The sequence below is a fragment of the Chrysochloris asiatica genome, unplaced genomic scaffold, assembly GCF_000296735.1.
Source record: "Chrysochloris asiatica unplaced genomic scaffold, ChrAsi1.0 scaffold00083, whole genome shotgun sequence".
Lineage (NCBI taxonomy): Eukaryota > Metazoa > Chordata > Mammalia > Afrosoricida > Chrysochloridae > Chrysochloris > Chrysochloris asiatica.
This window is the reverse complement of record NW_006408601.1, coordinates 345,874-364,469: the sequence shown is the minus strand read 5'-3', so window position 1 is coordinate 364,469 and position 18,596 is coordinate 345,874. Positions and strand designations below refer to the sequence as shown.

The 18,596-nt window shown below is 40.1% G+C and overlaps 1 protein-coding gene across 1 annotated transcript in view; it reads right to left on the bottom strand.

Annotated features, from left to right (window-relative positions):
* Positions 1-4,943: 4,943 nt before the first annotated feature.
* Positions 4,944-18,596, bottom strand: part of USP47 (ubiquitin specific peptidase 47) — a 190,352-nt gene continuing 176,699 nt past the window's right edge. The window contains exons 24-27 of the mRNA XM_006865822.1: positions 17,488-17,618; positions 8,351-8,398; positions 8,126-8,256; positions 4,944-7,369 (exon numbers count right to left, since the gene is read on the bottom strand). Of these exons, the coding sequence (XP_006865884.1) occupies positions 7,195-7,369; positions 8,126-8,256; positions 8,351-8,398; positions 17,488-17,618 (485 nt within the window). The 3' untranslated portion in view covers positions 4,944-7,194. The remainder of the gene's footprint in view (positions 7,370-8,125; positions 8,257-8,350; positions 8,399-17,487; positions 17,619-18,596) is intronic.

Below are 18,596 nucleotides of genomic sequence, written 5' to 3'. Positions count from 1 at the left end.
TTGTGCCCTGAATGTTCTCCCTTTTGATCAGGATTCTTGTAAAGAACTTTGAATCAAAACCTTGAATAATGGGAGCCGGGCATCACCTGGTTCTGATCTCAAGGCCAAGAAGGCAGTTGTTCCTGCAGGCAGTTTGCTACATAATTTGCACTTGGATGGCTGCTTTGGCAGATTTTAAGACCCCAAGCACTAAACATGATATTAAGCCAATTACCTGGGTTTTCTGCTTAACTTAAGATCAAATATAGAACTGTTCTCTATCCAATGTCAAAAATTACCTGGACCACTCTACCTACTTACTTCATCTGTGCACTCAACAGATGTTTACTGTGAGCCTGCTCAGAACCAGATGTTGTTGGTGCAGTGTTTTCCCAGACGGGGCCCCTGCCCCAAAGGCACTCAGGGTCAAATGACGGCGATACAGCTAAAGCAAGCAATGCCGAATCAAAAGCACTGCAACCCCGTATGTGTGGATGCCTCAAAGGATCTCTCGGGGGACTGATGTGTGAACTGGCTCTTGAAGGAGGATAGGAGTTTATTAGCAGGTCAGGAAGAATAGGGAAGGGTATTTTGGTCATGGACGAGGGAGAGAGGCAACACATATGCCATGTGGGGAAATCTGCAGGTAATGAATAGCAGCTGGAGGACACGGGAGAAAGCTTCCACAGATTGGCAGTTTAGAAACCCCTGGGGGCAACCCTGCTCTCTCCTATAGGGTAGCTGTGAGTCAGAATCAGTTCAGCAACAGTGGGTTTTGGTTTGGGAAGGACAAGTTAAATTTGGGGAAGTGTTGGGAAAAGAAGCTGAGAATTACTTTATCCAGGTTCTATGCTAGGTGACAGGGAGACAGTGGCTGATGATAAACACTAGGTCCTTCCTTTTTGTTACCATAGCCACAGACATATAAGAATATGAAAGGCTTTATAGAACACTTTACTGAAATCCAGAAATAGAGTAGTTGATGGGTCTAACTCCTCTGCTCACAATTCTAAATGGAATGTGTTGAGAGTTAGGGTTCAGGGTGGAATTTGACACTCAATTCTTGCTCTTTTCTCTTATTCCAGAACCAGAGTTACTTGTCAAAGTGTGGCTATAATCAATCCTCTTTTTCTTCTCCTTCTCCCACCAGACACTTGTTTCCCCAGCCTCCTTTGCAGCTAGGGATGACCACATGACCCAGTTCTGGCTGTGATGTAAGGGGAAGACCTGTTAGGGAGTTTTTGGGAAGGCAAGTTTCCAATAGCTGCTGTAACAAGTTACCAAAGACTTGGTGACTTAAACAACACAAATTTATTTTCTTGCAGTTCTGTAGGCTGGAAGTCCAACATGGATCTCTCAGCTAAAATCAAGGAGTAAGCAAGGCTGTAGTCCTGTGTAGAGGCTCTAGGGAAGAATCCATTTCCTTCTTTTAGTTTCTAAAGGTTACCCAGATTCCTTGACTGGTGAACCCCTGCAAAGCCAGCAGCAGATTGAAAACTTCTCTCAGAGTTTAAGGACTCGTGTGATTACATTGAGTCCACAGGTAATCCAGAATAATCTTCCCAGGTGAAGGTTCTTAGTATACCTGCACAGTCCCTTTTGCCATGTGATGTAAATATTCACAGAATCAGGGAATTAGGACATGGGCATCTTTAGGGTTGGGGCAGGGGAGATTGTTCTGACTACCACGGATAGATAAGAATCCAGGACTTTGATGACTTCAGGAGGAAAACAATCCTGGTACCAACCATTATCTTCACTCCTTCTATAGAGGAAACCAACATTACTATAAAGCTGCTCTGGTAGCATAGTGGTTACGAATCGGGCTGCTAACCTCAAGGTCGGCAGTTTGAAACTACCAGCTGTTCCACGAGAGAAAGATGAGGCACTCTGCTCCTGTAAAGATTTATAGCTTTGGAAACCCTGTGCAGGGTCACTATGAGTCGGATCGGACTCCATGGTACTTAACAACAACCTTTCTGTATTTGAAGCACTCTTAAGTGTAAGATGAATAGCCAAAGGGAGAACAAAGTACAATTGTATTAATCCCAACCCACCCACTTCGCACCCTCCAATGTTGTTGTGAAGTGCTGCTGAGTCGTTCCAACCCATAGTGACCCTGTATCGGGTTTCCTAGGAGCAGCTGGTGAGCTTGAATAGAGTGCTAGAAAAAGCAGGGTTAGCAAATACAGTGTTTGGATGCAAAGTCAGCTTCCAAACCACCGGCACAGACAAGAATGGCTAGCCTGCCTACCCACACAGCCTCAGACTGCACAGGAGAGATATGCTGGAGCCAAAAAGATGGCTGCAGATTTCCTCAACTCTCCTTTGCCGACTGCTCAGTTTCTTCTACTCGGCTAATCCCGTAAGGAGGCTCCTGGTTCTTTGGGCTTTTGATCCAGTTGGAAGGGTTGCAGGGTAGACGATGTAAACTGGAGAGAAGCCAAGGGGCTTCTGTGATGGGGTAGAATGAAGAAGGGGTTAAATCTTGCTGTATAGTCTGTGGACCCCCTTCCATACAGTAAGAAATGCGACTAAAGAAGAGACATTTGGGGCTTATCTTCTGAGAGTGAGGCTGGACCAGCAGTTGTAGAGGTCAGCACCTTTTGCCTCCGTGGTAGCAGCAGCACATAAAGACTGGGGGGTGGGGTGTTAGGAAATCCCCCTTTGGGGATGCTGCAGTGCTTGGAAAATGGACGTTCCCCTTCCTTCCCTTGACTGAAAGATTTTAGAGCAACATTCATAAGGTGTGTATGAGCTGTTGGGGGGTGGCTCTGGGTAAGCTGACTTGGCACCAGTCTAGCCCAGGACCAGCACCAAGGAGAGAAGGAATTGGAGTGCCCGGGTAGAGGGGTAAGGACCACACCTTTGAGTCTCTGTTAGATCCTGAGAGGCAAAGATGATGGAGTTTGACAGTATCCAGATTCCCAGACAGGCGGATAGAAGAGTGATTGAAGACTTGCTGCGACCCACTGCAGCATGGGACAGAGTGGACCATGTTTAGGTGGAATGCCAGCAGGAGGTTGAGCAAAGGATATAAGGAAAGCCCAATGCTGTTTGGGGAGTCCTGCTGTGGTGCACATACTACTAACAACAAGGTTGGTGGTTCAAACCCACTAGTCACTCCTTGGAAACCCTATGCAGGGCTGCTTGGAGTCAGAACTAACTCCACGGCAGTTAACACCAGTGCTGTTTGGAATTGTCTTTTGCTGGCAGGTCCTGTGGGGAAATAAACCTGCCTTCAAGTCTGCAATGGTGATGGCAAAAGAGGAAGTGTGACTTTACCACTGCCAGTGGGAGGTTGCGTGTATAAGTGAATGTTTTCCCCTCGTTTTCTTACACCAGTAGGATAAGCACTGGACTGCTAACTGCAAGGTTGGTGGTTCAGACCCACCAGTCACTCCCTGGAAACCCAGGACAGGGTCACTGACTAAAGGCACTAACAAGAGCAGTAGAGCTGGTGAGGGAAGAGGGGGAAGGAAGCACATCTAACCAGCACTGGGGGGAGCTCAGAATCAGACAGCTGAAGCTCTAAGACCAGTCTGGTTTAATAATCCAATGACACTTGGGCTATCGGATGGCTGAGAACTTGATGAAAGCCCGTTCCAGAGGGAAATTGCATTCGACCACACTGTTGGCCTGGTGTGGCGCTGTGGGTTAATGCGCCAGGCTGCAAAGGCTGCCTCCCCAACCAGACCTCCCTGGCCTCTAGTCATTGTGACATTTTTTTCTAAATGGTCACAAGTGCTTAAATGCACCTTTAATTTTGTTATGTAGTCTTCTGAAAGTTTTGATCTGACCTAGTGATGGGCTCCCCCTCCTCTCCACAGGAGCTATCCTGAAAAAGCACCTTCTGCCTTCTTGTGCACTAAACCTGGGTGTCTACAAGTTTTATTTGGACCCACTCTTGAAAATCTGATTTATAAAAATATTTTACTCCCAGAAAATTACACATATGCAATTTTGCATTTGATTTCAGAAGTTATGACCATGTATAAAGCTTTTGGTACAAGCCTGATAGTGATCAGAATATCAGATTTTCAAAAATTACACATTATTGTTTGGATGGAATAGTTTTATTTAGCAAAAAAAATGAAACTTTCTAATAGTCTTCTATTCCAGGTACTCTAGACTACAATTTGCAAGTCACAAGTGTAAAAAGAGTTGGTTAGGGCCTTGATACTGAACAAAGAGGTAAAATACAAAGGAAGAACTCCAGTGTCCAGTAGAAAAGGAAAGACATTTAAATACTAGTCAATGAATCAGAATAAAAGACTTTATTGTATTCCATACATTCACAGTCACTTCCAGGTTTATTAACAACACTGCAGTGCTACGAGGCTGTATGCTCATTTTGCTTAGACCACATCATACGTCAGTAGCTCTCGCCTCCTCTCTTAGTCTAAAGATGGACCACAACATCATTTCTAACAGTGTGGCTGAAAACCAATATAATTTCCTTGTACTATTTTCTAGTTGGGGTACAGATCCAGCCCCATTTTCTCAGAATCTTAATATACTTTCCAATTACATTACAAAAGAGACCACCAAATAGTCCAATATAGGGCTCCTTCATACACAATTTTAATCCCATGTTGACTACCAGCCCTAATATATACTTCCATAGTTTGAGAAGAGGACCTCCAACTAGCAAGCTGCTATTTTGGCCAGAGTGCACCCCTCGCCTTAAGCATCTGCCTCAGAAATACAGGTACTTGGCTCTCACAGGGTGTCCAGGGTTGGCACAAATCCATTTGCCCCATAGTAAAAGCTCTTCAAAGCCCTTGAGGGATCTGTGGGGAGCATGTGGCCTGCCTCAGTTTCAAGACTCAGGAGACTCTCCCACATAGTCAGTACTTGCCCTCCGGAGTTACAGATGCTCCCTTGAATCTGACACATGTAACCCCCCCTGCAAGTGACTGCTCCCACTGCCACAATTTCACTTGGAAAAATTCACCACTCCCTTTACTGAAATATATAAAGTGCAACCTTGTGTTTTCACTTGCTCAGGCACTGAAAAGCAAGGGGCTTTTAACTTGTTCTCCTCTTTATGAAACATATTTTCTCTACTTGGTATTTGCAATATGCCTGCAATTAGAAGCAACAGTTAAAAACAGAACAAACAAAAATAAACCAGAGGGCAGAAGGCACAGAATGAGGAGTAGGTGTGGGAGGAATTTTATCATTTACTTGTAGAGGAACAAACAAACCAACTCAAACCAAACCAAAACACCCCAAAGTCCATTTTGATTACAAGCCTGACTCCTCTGCTAGATGGGAAGTCAGGCCTTGGAAGTAGAAACCCTATTTATCTGTGTCTATATCCCGAGTATGCAGAATCACACAGCGGTCATATTACATTAGAAAATCCAAGTGATGCAAAAGACAATTTACCACAACTGCTTCAAGTTTTCCTTTGCGAATACCACCAGTGCTACCAATGCAGACTCACAAGAGTACCTGAATCACAATTAGCAGACTGCTACATATTTTACATGGAATAAAAATTAGCCAGAAAAATACCTTAGAAAAGATTTCCCCCACCCCCTGGGCGGATTCCAGGAGGCTTTAAGACATTATGGGATTCTCAATTATTATATGCAAACCACAGAGCCAACATCCGCTAATACTATTTTCTAATTATAACTTTCTTAAAAGGAATATAGGATGAGTCTAATTTTGAAATATTAATAGGATCCCCAAAAGTTAAATATCAACATCTTTTCATTTCTCTTATGAGAACTTTACTATAAATATACCTTATATAGAAATGAGATAATTTTTCAATACACATTACAAATGTTAGATATAAAGAAAACAAATCTTTTTTTAACCCAGATTCTCCATCCACAAGTGTTTAATGACTAAAATAACACAACAGAATGAACAAATCTTTTATTGGCATGTTCATTGTTGTAAACAGCATCTGGCATGAAAAAAGTTTTACCAAAACCTTTTATTGATTTTTATAAATTAGATGGCATTTCCAAAATTTCCATAGAATTGTGTTCATTGAGTAGTTTCATTTAGCAAAGCAGAAACTTCCTGATTGGAATAGACTTTGCAATGAAATCATGTTGACTGCAATAGTCTGTCCCGTGGCCTGGTCCTACTAGCAAGTGTACTCAGTCGATGTTAAGACATTCCCCGAAAGTTAAAACTACATGTAAGTAGAAATCAACTCTGAAAATTCAAGTGGACTTACAAGAGCACTAGATTTAAACTTGAAGCAGATCTTCAAAATTAAATGTACAAAAGGAGAAAGGAAAAAAAAAAAAAGAAGCCACTGAACAGAAAAACCTCATTAACAAGGGCAAATACAATCCTAGTGGACCCAGCACTGAGAAACCTAACCGAGGATTACATTTACATAGATTGCTATACTTTTCAATGTACACCAATGTACATAATGAATGTGAAAATAACCATGGGAAAAGTAGCTGAACTGCAATTAGGATAACTCAATAGGATCAATTTTATTTACATGCTGAATGAACGAGTGAGACGAATTCTCTACATCCATAAAGTAAGTACAATCAATTATAATTACAATACTACAGCAATCTGAGCTGCCACCTGCTGGGAGGGGTCTAAGGGAAATATTTTGATGTTCGAGAATAATGTTCTTAATACTCTGCAAAAAAGTGAAACAAAATAGAAAACACAATTTCACAATTCTTTACTGGGTTACGGCTGGTTTGGAGAATTCCTTTCTTCAGCTCCCAATTTTGCTGCTTTCCAAGAGTCAACACACGTTGCATTTACTTACGAATTGTCAATGAGGTAATGTGTGTATCAGTGAAATAAACAGAAAATCCATTCATTCATGGCCTTTGCACAGCTTTTATTATTAAGCTATGAGCATCCTGTTTGAGGCTAGTTTGACTAGCTGCTAGGTGCACATTTGTCCACAATAAAAGAAGTTTACTCATTCCCATTCCCCTTTGCTAGTTGCAGGTTTTGCTTAAAAAAAAGAAAAAAAAAAATTTTTTTTTTTTTTTGCACATCCCTTTTCTCTTTACAGTACATTTGACTATAGTGCACAACATGATTCCAAGTCAAAACAGTGGCCTTCTGATTGGTGAAGGGCAGTCCAATCAGTGCTGGTGTCGCTGGGTTACCCCTAACCAAGTCCAGCCATAATGGCACTACACAGTAGTAGTGAACCATCTAATTAAAACCAAAGCCCCCAGGGAAGATGCTACACTAGCAGAGTCAGTCTTGAGTCAGATCTTTATTTGGTGCTCCATCCAGATATATTTTTAGTGCTTTTTCTTTACGAGGCGAGTACGTTACACGATGTCCAGTCTTCTGGAGTCGACTGCTTTCTTTTTTCATCAGTTCGTTTCTTTGTTCATCTGTCAATTCCATTAATTCTTCTGTTTTATCTCTACAATCAAAATATTGATCATATATTAGACCAGATTAGCTATCTGCCTCTATTAATTTGTGGTTCAATGCCATAATGTTCCTCAGTAAGATAATGAAATATGATTATTACTGAAGTTAAATAATCTCATACATCAGAATGTTTAAAACTTCTAATGTGCTTATTAGTAACATAACATTCATTTCTGAAAATGTAAGTGCATAACTTCCATTTATCATTAATGGCAACAGCTATTATTTTTTGAGTATCTATTGTATGACAGAAGCTGTGCTTATTTCAAATGTGCTAACTCCAATTCTCATAAAATCTACAAATTAAACATTTTCTCTATTTCACAGAGGAAGAGCTAAGTTAAGTTACAAATATTATTTTCAAATGCAGCTTTTTACTTTTCAAAAATGTGGCTATAAGAAAAATTCAAAGTACTTGTGTGCTCACATTATATTTATACTGGTCAATGTCCTGTATCATGTTAACAATGCTTTTGTTAAGTGCTGTCAAGTCAGTCTCAACTCATAATGACCCATATAGGGTCCCCGAAGCTGTAAATCTTACAGGCACAGAAAGCCTCATCTTTCTCCACCAACAGTTGGTGGGCCCAGACCACTGACCTTACAGTTCAGTCTAATATTTATCCTACAGAGCCACTTTGCTCTCCATGTTAACAACAGTACAGATATTTATGGAAAACAAGGTATTTATGCATAACAAAATGTTATATCCCTAGATATATAATAAAAACATTGTGAACGTTACCTATAAAATATGACTGCACCATCATCACAGATATAAAGGGGCCAGACATTCAGTGTAGAAACTTTAGGATTCCAGTCCAAATCCTGATGAATATCAAGAACAGAAATATCGCAGGGAAATGTTCCTCGACCCTAGGGAGAAAAGAGCCCATGAGTCCTGAACCCATGCCATGCTACATGTTCACCACGCACCAGCACAGAGCACAAATGTTCTTAGGGTTTTTACCTTGGCAAATTCAATAGCTTCCAAGGGAATCCCACTGATTTCACTAAGCTGTAAAAGAAAACATTTTATATTAGTTCATTAATTTGCTTGGAAAATTTATTTTCCTTTTTCCCCAAGACAGAAATAGCTTTATTTCCTCCAAAAAGTAGTATGTTGTTGTTGTTAAGTGCCGTCGAGTTCGTTCTGAGGAGTGACTGGTGAGTTTGAACCACCCACCTTTAGGTTCAAACCACCTTGGAGTCCAATAAATTAACATGCAGTACTACATCAGGACTCCAAAAGGTACCACAGGGATTAAAAAATGAAAAAGTAGGACATTAAATTCTCTCCTACTCATCCTCACCCTGCAAATAACCTGAAATAAGCATGCATTATCCGTGGAGTCCTGGTGTAGCGCTGTGGGTTAATACGCCAGACTGCAAAGCCGTTTGAACTGCAAGGTTGGTGGTTTAAGCTCACCAGCTGCTCCTCGGAAACCCTATACGGGGTCGCTTTCGGTTGGAACCGACATGATGGCACTTAACAACAACAACATGTATAACTGTGACAACAATTGTGAGGTTGGCCCAGGACTGGGCAGTGTTTCGTTCTATTGTACATATGGTCGCTATTGAATCGGTACCGACTTGATGGCACCTAACAACAACAATAACAAAAGCCTTTAATATAGGACTGCACTGAAATGAAAGTGAAATATGTATATGTCATTTGTATATATTCAGAATAGTGTGGCACTGCAGGATAATGTGCTGGATTGCAGCGTCGGTGGTTCAAACTCACCAGCTACTCCCTGGATATATACAGGTGACTGTGAGTTGGAACCGACATGACAGCACTTAACAACAACGTAGGCTACATATATAGTTAACACATTTGAAATAAGCACATTTCCTGTAATATAACAGATATTCAAAACATGATAGTTATTATCACTAATAATAAAATGGAAATTATTCTTTGGTATTTTTAGAAATGAATGGTATTTTATTATAAGAAATCTATACAAACAGGACACAAAGCAACCTCATTCTGTTTACTGATACAATGTGCCATTTTATTTCCTACTGATGGATATTTAGTTTCCTGCCTGCCCCCCCCTCCCCCCATACTAAGAATCCTAGTGTGGTACTGTAGGATAAGCACTAGACTGCCAACGACAAGCTTGGTGGTTCAAACCCACCATCCACTCCCTGGAAATCCTACATTATATGTTGGAACCAACTTGAAGGCACTTAATGATGCCAACTACATATATAAGAGGGCTTTAAAAAATTGCTGAAAAAAGGAACGAAAAGATAATGGAATTTTTCATTGCACTGTTTGAAGCCACCTTATATTTCCATAAATAGCCTTACATATCTGAATTCCTAGATGTGGAATTGAACATCTGAAATGTTGAAAAACAGTATCAATATGAATCCTGAAAACTATTATCTATTTAAATACTTATCAAAGATCTATGATATTTTCTTCTTCCCCTGTATTTAGACAATTGTAGGTGGCTTTGCCAATTTGAGAAGTGAAAAATAATATTACATTATAATTTTAATTTGCATTTCTTCTATGAATTGTCTTTTCATGTTCTTTATCCACTTTTAAAATGAGCTAATCTTTTTCCTATTAATATAGTTATTATTAAGTGTCATCTACTGACATGAAACTCTGAGTCCAAGTGACCCTGTGCAGGGTTTCCAAAGAGTGGCTGGTGAGTTTGAATGGCCAACCTTGCAGTTAACAGTCCAGGACTTACCCTACAGTGCCATACCAGCATTCCCTATTAATGTTAGTGCTCCCTTATAAATTACAAATATTGTTTTATATGCTCCCAATATTAATGTTGTTATTGAGTGCTGTCGAGTCAATCCCGACCCATAGCGACCCTGTACAGGGTTCCAAGAAGCAGCTGGTGAGCTTGAATCGCTGACCTTGTAGTTCAAACGACTATTGCATACCCTATTTTCTTGTCATTTAGCTTTATGAGTTTTTTTAAATACCTTTTTTTGGGGGGGGGGGTAATGCAGAATATTTAACTTTCATGTGATCTACCTTTTCATTTTTGGCTTCTGGTATTAAGCTTATAAACATATTTCCCTTTCTAGAATGAATGAGAATATTTTTTGAAAGTTTTGTCTAGTACCTTTGTAATCTTATTTTATATAGTTTTAATCCATTCAGAATTTATTTTTGTGTTTGGTATGAAGTAGAAATATATCTTTTTTCCAAACGGGTAGCCAATTGTCCTATTTCAAATGATTGCATTTTTTAGACATACAGTAAGTTAGCTGGTAATCCTAACTTTATATAAAAGTAATTCAACCAATATATACGAAAGTGATCCATTTCTGAAAGACTGAAGCAAATTTTCAAAGCATCCAGAACCCTAAGTAATATCCAGAATGTAGCCAGAGTGTGGCAGAAACAAAGAAAGGTTGCTGCACCTGTATTGGGCTTTCACTTCCTCCTCTCTCTCTCTTCTGAGACACAGGGAACACTTAGACGGGTGAGTCAAAAAGTATTGCTACTAAGGTTCACATTCATACATGCATAGGCTTATTCCAAACAAATGTGTCTCAACATGGCTGTGATTAGTGATAGCTGTATACAAGTCCAATTAGTCCTCGTTTTATAAGGGTGCCTTCCCCAAAATGCCCAGTCTAACCAATGGCTTCCGAAGGGATTTGCTGGGACAGTTAAATTCAAGGCTATGGTGATTGGGATCCTTTTGGGATTCCAAAGGAGTCATCAGAATGTGGAATATATGAAGCATGAATCTAGGAAAACTAGAACTCGTCAAAAATGAGATGAAACACATAAAGATCAAACCTGAAATGGACTGGTTTGGGTTCTTTTGAATCAGAAAATCCTATGATCTATTATACTTGGAATGATAAATTAAAGAGGAATGGCACCACATTCATTGCCAAAATGTCTATTTCAAGATCTCTCCTTAAGTAAAATGCTGATAGTGAGAGGACAATACCCACATGGATACAGAGAAGACCAGTAAATATGACTAGGATTCAAATTTACATATTGTTGTTATTGTTGTGAAGTGCCATTGAGATGGTTCCAACCCACAGCGACCCTGTATAGGGTTTCCAAGGAGCACCTGGTGAGCGTGAGCCATCAATCTTGCAGTTCAAACAGCTTTGCAGTCTGGCGCATTAACCCACAGTGCCATAATACCAAGTACTAATGCAGTTGGAAAATATGGCCTTGATGAAGAACATGCTCAGCATTTCTCAAGCTGGGGGAACTGAAGTAAAAATTCAAGCCTTGACTTTCATTATTGAAACATTCTCTGAGCAAATTACTGAATGATGCAAAAAAAATCAAGAGAAGATGGAAGTAATACACAGATTCACTGTATCAAAAGGAAATGGTTAATGTTCAACCATTTCAAGAGGTAGCATATGATCAAAAGCCAATGTTACTTAGAGAGGAAGTCCAAGGTGCATTGAAGGAATTGGCAAAGAACAAGGCACCAGGAATTGATGGAATAAAAATTGAAATCTTTCAAGAAAGTGAGGCGGCACAGGAGGCACTCACTCATCTCTTCCAAGAAATGTGGAAGACAACTCTCTGGCCGACTGATTGGAAGAGATCCATATTTGTACCCATTCCAAAAAGAGGTGACCCAACAGAATGTGGAAATCATCGGACAATCTCTTTGATATCTCAAGCGAGTAAAGTTTTGCTAAAGGTAATACAGAAATGGCTACAATCATACATTGACAGAGAACTTCCAGAGGTTCAAGTCGGCTTCAGAAGAGGCCGTGGAACAAGGGATATCATTGCTGATGTCCAATGGATCCTGACTGAAAGTAAAGAATATCAGAAAGATGTTTACCTGTGCTTTACTGACTTTGCAAAGGCTTTTGATTGTGTGGATCATGATAAGCTATGGACAACATTGCGAACTATGAGTATTCTGGAACACTTAATTGTGCTCATGAGGAATCTGTACATGGACCAAGAGGCAGTTGTTTGAACAGAACATGGGAACACTGAATGGTTTAAAATTAAGAAAGGTGTGTGACAGGGTTGTATTCTTTCACCATACTTATTCATCCTGTATGCTGAGCAAATCATCCGAGAAGCTTGGTTATATGAAGAAAAAAGTGGCATCAGGATTGGAGGACGACTCGTTAACAACCTGCAATACGCAGATGATACAACCTTGCTTGCTGAAAGTGAAGAGGACTTAAAACATTTACTGATTAAGATCAAAGAGCACGGCCTTTGATATGGATTACATCTAAATGTCAAGAAAACAAAAATCCTCACTCACCACTGAACCAACAAACAACATTCTTACCAATGGAGAAAAGATTGAAGTTGTCAAGGACTACATTCTTCTTGGATCAACTAACAACACTCATGGAAGCAGCAGTCAAGAAATCAAAGGGTGTATTGCATTAGGCAACTCTGCTGTACAAGACCTTTTTAAAGTGTTGAAGAGCAATGATGTCAGCTTGAGGACTAAGGTGCGCCTGATCCAAGCCATGGTGTTTTCAATAACCTCATGTACATGTGAAACCTGGACAGTGAATAAGGAAGACTGTAGAAGAATTGATGCCTTTGAGTTATGGTGTTGGAGGAGAATATTGAAAGTGCCATAGGCTGCCAAAAGAACCAATAGATCCGTTTTGGAAGAAGTGCAGCCAGAGTTTTCCTTGGAGGCCAAGATGGCCAAACTTCGTCTTCTTATACTTTGGACATATTGTCAGGGGGGACCAGTCTCTGGAGAAGGATATCGTGTTTGGTAAGGTGGAGTGTCTGAGAAAACGAGGAAGACCCCCAATGAGATGGATTGGCCAAGTGGCAGCATCAAGCTTTGCAACAACAGTGAGGTTGGTCCAGGATTGGGCAGTGTATCGTTCTGCTGTGCATAAGGTCGCTATGAGTCGGTACCGACTCGATGGCACCAAACAACAACAAAATGCCAAGGATATAGAAACTGAAGATCTTTTTAATCAACTTCTGTAGTCTGAAATTATCAGCCAAAATGCATTGATAATTACTGGTGACTAGGATGTAAATATGGGAAAGAAGCATTACTTGTAGGAAAATAAGGCATTAGTGAAAGAACACACACCAGAGATCACAATATAGAATTTTGCAAGACCAATGACTTATGCATTGTAAATACCTTTTCAGCAATAGATAAGATACACAGCAATCAAACTGATTACATTTCGGGAAAGAGATGATGGAGAAGCTTAGTATTAATTATAACAAGACTAGGTACTGACTGCAGAACTGACCCATCAATTGCTTGTAGCAAGATCAAATTGAAGCTGGAGAGAATGAAAAGAAGTGTGCAATTAAAAGAGTCAAATATGGCTTTGAGTATATGAGGGGGCTTAAAAAAGTTTCTGGAGAAATTCCACTACCTTTTAATTCCATTTTTCAAGCTTCTTTGTATTTCACTTGAATTTAGAGACCATCTTCAGAAAAGAGTTGATGTACTGAACATTAATGACCAAAGACCAGATGAATTTGTGGGATGTCATAAAAGATACCATACATAAAGAAAGCAAAAGGTCATTAAAAAGACAAGAAAAGAAAAGACCAACATTTCAGAAGATACTCTGAAATTTGTTCCTGAACATACAGCAAAGGTAGAAAAGATGGAGTAAAAGAGTTGAACAGAAAATTTCAAAGGGTGGCTGGAGAAAACAAGAAAAAAGGTATTCTAATGGAGATAGACAACCTAGCCAAAAGGGAAGAATAAGCACAGAATTTCTCAAGCTGAAAGAAGTGCCTCAAGTTGCAATATTGAAGGATTTTACAGGCAAAATATTGAGTGATGCAAGAAGAATTAAAAGATGGAAGGAATACACTGTCACTATATAAAAACTAATTGGTTCAACCATTTAAGGAGGAAGCATATGATCAAGAACCAATGGTATTATCCAGGTGGAGACCTGGTTGGTCAGCAGTGTTGCAAGACCTGGGGACTCCTGGGCCCAGAGTCAGTGACATAGCCACAGAGGACTAGAGTGGAGAGTGAAGCGTCCAGACTGTACAAAGAGAGGGCATATGCACAAGAACACCCACACTTGCAGATAATACCCTCTTGGCCTGGCTTCAATGGCTGGATGATCAGAAGTCAACTAGAAGAAGAAAAGGAGGGAAAAAATTGTATCAGATCAGATACAATTTGATGAATTTGACCTACACCTATGGATGCAGTAATTCAAAAGATGGAACAATCTTTATAGCAAGGATCATTCACAACCCCTCGATACACAGGGTAGACAGGGATGGGCAACTTGGACATTGGCTACCCAAAATGGGGGACTACAAAGGCAAGAAGTGATGGGCTTACAAGCTTTCAAGAGGGAACCTAGATCCAGAGGGCACAGAGGAAGGTAGAATCTTCACTGAATAGTATCCAATATGTCTGAGAAGGGCTGATGAAAAGAGATGGGGATGGCATTCATGTGGCAAAATAGTGAATAATTATTATCAGGACTGATTGTGAGGGTTGGAAATGTAAAGGTTGACGTTTTGTAGCAAAAGGAGGGGAGTGATTGACTTTGCAGCCCAGGAGCAGAGGACCCTGGGACCATCAAGGGAGAAGAGTGGAATACGGGACCCTACCCAGAGAAACAGTGGCGCCAGACATGGAGGCAGAGATGATGACATGGAGCAGCTGGGGACTTTAGACCCAGAGAGGGAGAGGGGCTGTGTGCTGACGACCAAGGGGCAGGCTTGCAGGGTATACCCTTTGGTTGGTTGATGATACATGGAGGGGATTGTAACCATGGCAATGAAATGATATACGATAGGATGAATGTAAAGCTAATGTCCTCCTCCCATGTAAACTATCACATAATTCACAATAAAACATTAAAAAAAACAAACAAAAAAACAATGGTATTAAAAGAAGAAAGAAGTCCAATCTGCAGTGAAAGCACTGAAGAAAAGCAAGGCTCCAGGAACTGGCATAGTACCAACTGAAATGTTTCAACAAACAGAAGCAGTGCTTGTCCATGCCAAGAAATTTGGAAAATAGCTACCTGGTCAACTGACTGGAAGAGATCCATATTGTGTGCTCATTCAAAAGACGGGTGATCCAAGGGAAAGTGGAAATCATATAACAAGATCATTAATATCACTTGCAATAAAAACTTTGCTAAAAGATAATTAAAAAATTTGTTGCTACAGTACATTGACAAGGAACTGTAAGAAATTCAAGATGGATTCAGAAGAGGATATGAAACAAGAGCCACCACTGCTGTTATTAGACGGTTCGTGGTTGAAAGATGTTTACCTGCTGCTTCATTAACTATGCAAAGGCATTTGACTATGTGGATCCTAACAGTGTATGGATAACACTGAGGAGAATGGGAATCCCAAACTATTCAATTTTGCTCATTTGGAACCTGTACAAAGATCAAAAGATAGCTGTTTGAACAGATCAAGATATTTGTTGTTGTTTATGGTTTAAAATCAGGAAAGGTATGTATCATGGTTGCATCCTTACACCATTCTTATTCAAGCTCCATGCTGGGCAAATAATCTGAGAAGCTGGACTTTATGAAGAATAATGCAGCATAAAATTGGAGGAAGGCTCATGAACAATCTGTGATATACAGATGACATACCCTTGCTTACTGAAAGGGCAGTGGACTTGAAGCACTGATGAAGAACAAAGACTCCAGCCTTCAGTGTGGATTATACTCAACATAAACAAACCAAAATCCTCACAATTGGACTCCTAAGCAATATCAATTGTCTTATATGCTTGGGAAAGTTGAAAAATGAAACAGGAAGACTGAAGAATTGATTACTTTGATTTACAGTTTTAGCAAAGAACATTAAATATACCATGTATTGTCAGAAGAACGAACAAATCTATCTTGGAAGAATTACAGCGAGAATGTTCTTTAGAAGCATGGAAGGCAAGACTTATCTCATGTACTTTGGACATGTTATCAGGAGGGATCACTTCCTGGAGAAGGACATCATGCTTGGCAAAGTGGAGGGTCAGCGAAAACGAGGGCTAAAGAAAGAGAAGAAAATGCCCAACGAGATGAGCTGACCCAGTGGCTGCAGCAAAGAGCTCAATGTAAGCATGAGTGTTAGGATGGTACAGGACTAGTCAGTGTTTTGCTGTGTTGTACATATGATTGCTGTGAATCAGAACCAACTTGGTGGAAATAACACCATCACTAATCTTGATAGATTTTCTTGAAGGACACAGGATTACTAAGGGAGTTTATTTTGAAAAAGTTTTAAGAAAATGGAAAATTACACTGGTGAAACAAAGGCCAGTAAAGTTGTGCTAAGGAATTTTTCTCCATCATGACAATGCACCGGCTCATTCTTCAAGGGTGGCAAAGGACTGTTCTACGAGAATTACCTTGGAAATCCTTACCCTGTACATCTTACAACCCTCAGACTTCTTTTTCATCCCCAAACTCAAAGAACATTTAAAAGAAACACAATTTAAGTCCCTCAAGGATGCCCAAACTGCTATTTTGACATGGCGTAATTTGAAGAGCTCAGAATTCTTCAGGGAAGGGCTACAGAAATGGAAACAAGGCCTTCAGAAGTATACAGACCGAGGTGGAGCGTATGTCAATAAACAGTAGCTTTTCTTAAAATTTCTATGGTTTTGCAGCAATACTTCTTGATGGTTCTAAGAAAAAAGTGTACAGGAAACAGTGTGACTGAAATTGCTTGCAGAAAGAAACACATGGTCATACCTGAAGAAAGACAAAACAGATACAAAAAAAGCTAATAATCTGGAGGTATTAAATTATGACTGTGAAGGCCACTTCAGCCTAGGTTGTTGTTTGGTGTTGTCGAGTCAAGTTCTAACTCATACTGATACTACGTACAACACGAGACATTGCCCAGTACTGCACCTGACTCACAGTTGTTTCAACCCACTGTGGCTGCCACTGTGTCAGTCCATCTCATTGGGAATCTTCCCCTTTTTCGCTGACCTTTCACCTTACCCAGTCCTACTCAATGGACTGGTCCCTACTGACAACATGTCCAAGATATGAGAAATGAAGTGTTGCTATTCTCACTTCAATTCTGGTGTGGGCTTGTTTTCATGTACACTTTTTTCTGTTTACCCTTGTATTTTTAGCTCACACTGTTTAAAATGAATTTACCTTCTCTCGCAATTCATCAACACTACTGCTTTCCAGCACAACTTCCTGGAAGAGATCCAACTTCATCTCTGAAGGCCTCCATCGCCTCGACAAAACTGCAAGCTGTGACATGGACTTCATCTTCTCTACCCCTAAAAGATGCAAGATTACGGCTTCATCCTGTTTGCTTCAAAGATTCCAAATTTTACTTTTCCTATGGTGCCTGACTAAATAGTAAGATTTACTTCAAGTACTATTCTTTAAAAGTGGGCAAAAAGAAACCAATTATCCAAAGATGTTTTGAGAATGAAATATTTACTCTCTTCCATCCAGTTTCAGAAGATAGCTCCAGCAGGACAGGCTACCCTACTGTCCTCCTGAAGCCACTCCCTCCTGATCCCTACTGGACAGTACTCTACAAATGATTCTCTTCTCTGGGTCTCCAATCTGCTTTTCTGTTGGCTACTACTTTACAATCTAAAAACACATTAGAATCTTTACTTTATCCTCCTTTTTCACTCAACCTATCATTAAATCAGTCGCTCTGGTGACCCCATGTATAAATTAATCCTTCTAAAGAAGAATTACTCCTAAATGTACTGACTCGTCAATATCCAGCGTCACCTTTCTCTCTGGTATACCCAGAGCCACTTGTACTAATTTGGTCCCTTAGTTTCTTATTGACAACTTCAAAATCCTAAGCTCTGATTCTCCCTCTAGACTGTGCTAACTGGAAGACAGTCACTGGTTGTTATTCATTTTTATAGTAACGAGCCTTGCAAATTACAGGCTTCTTACACTATCACATGGCATTTTCTTTGATGCTACACTATAAACTGAGACTGATGTGGACATCCACTATCCAATAACATTTCCTGGCTAATTCCTACAATACATACTCAATCTTTCCTTACAAGGGTGACTTCTATGTCCTTAATGGGCTCTTTCAGGCCTGCCCAGACAGGGTGATATTATCTAAGGGCCCCAGTCACTCAGAAAAGGGACCCAGATGTGGATCACTTGCCCATATACTGATAGTGAACAGTGTTCCAGCTGCTCCTTATCTCTCAGATTAACTTGTCAATTGATCGGTATTTCAACCATTTAAATTAAACTGCATTAGACCTGAA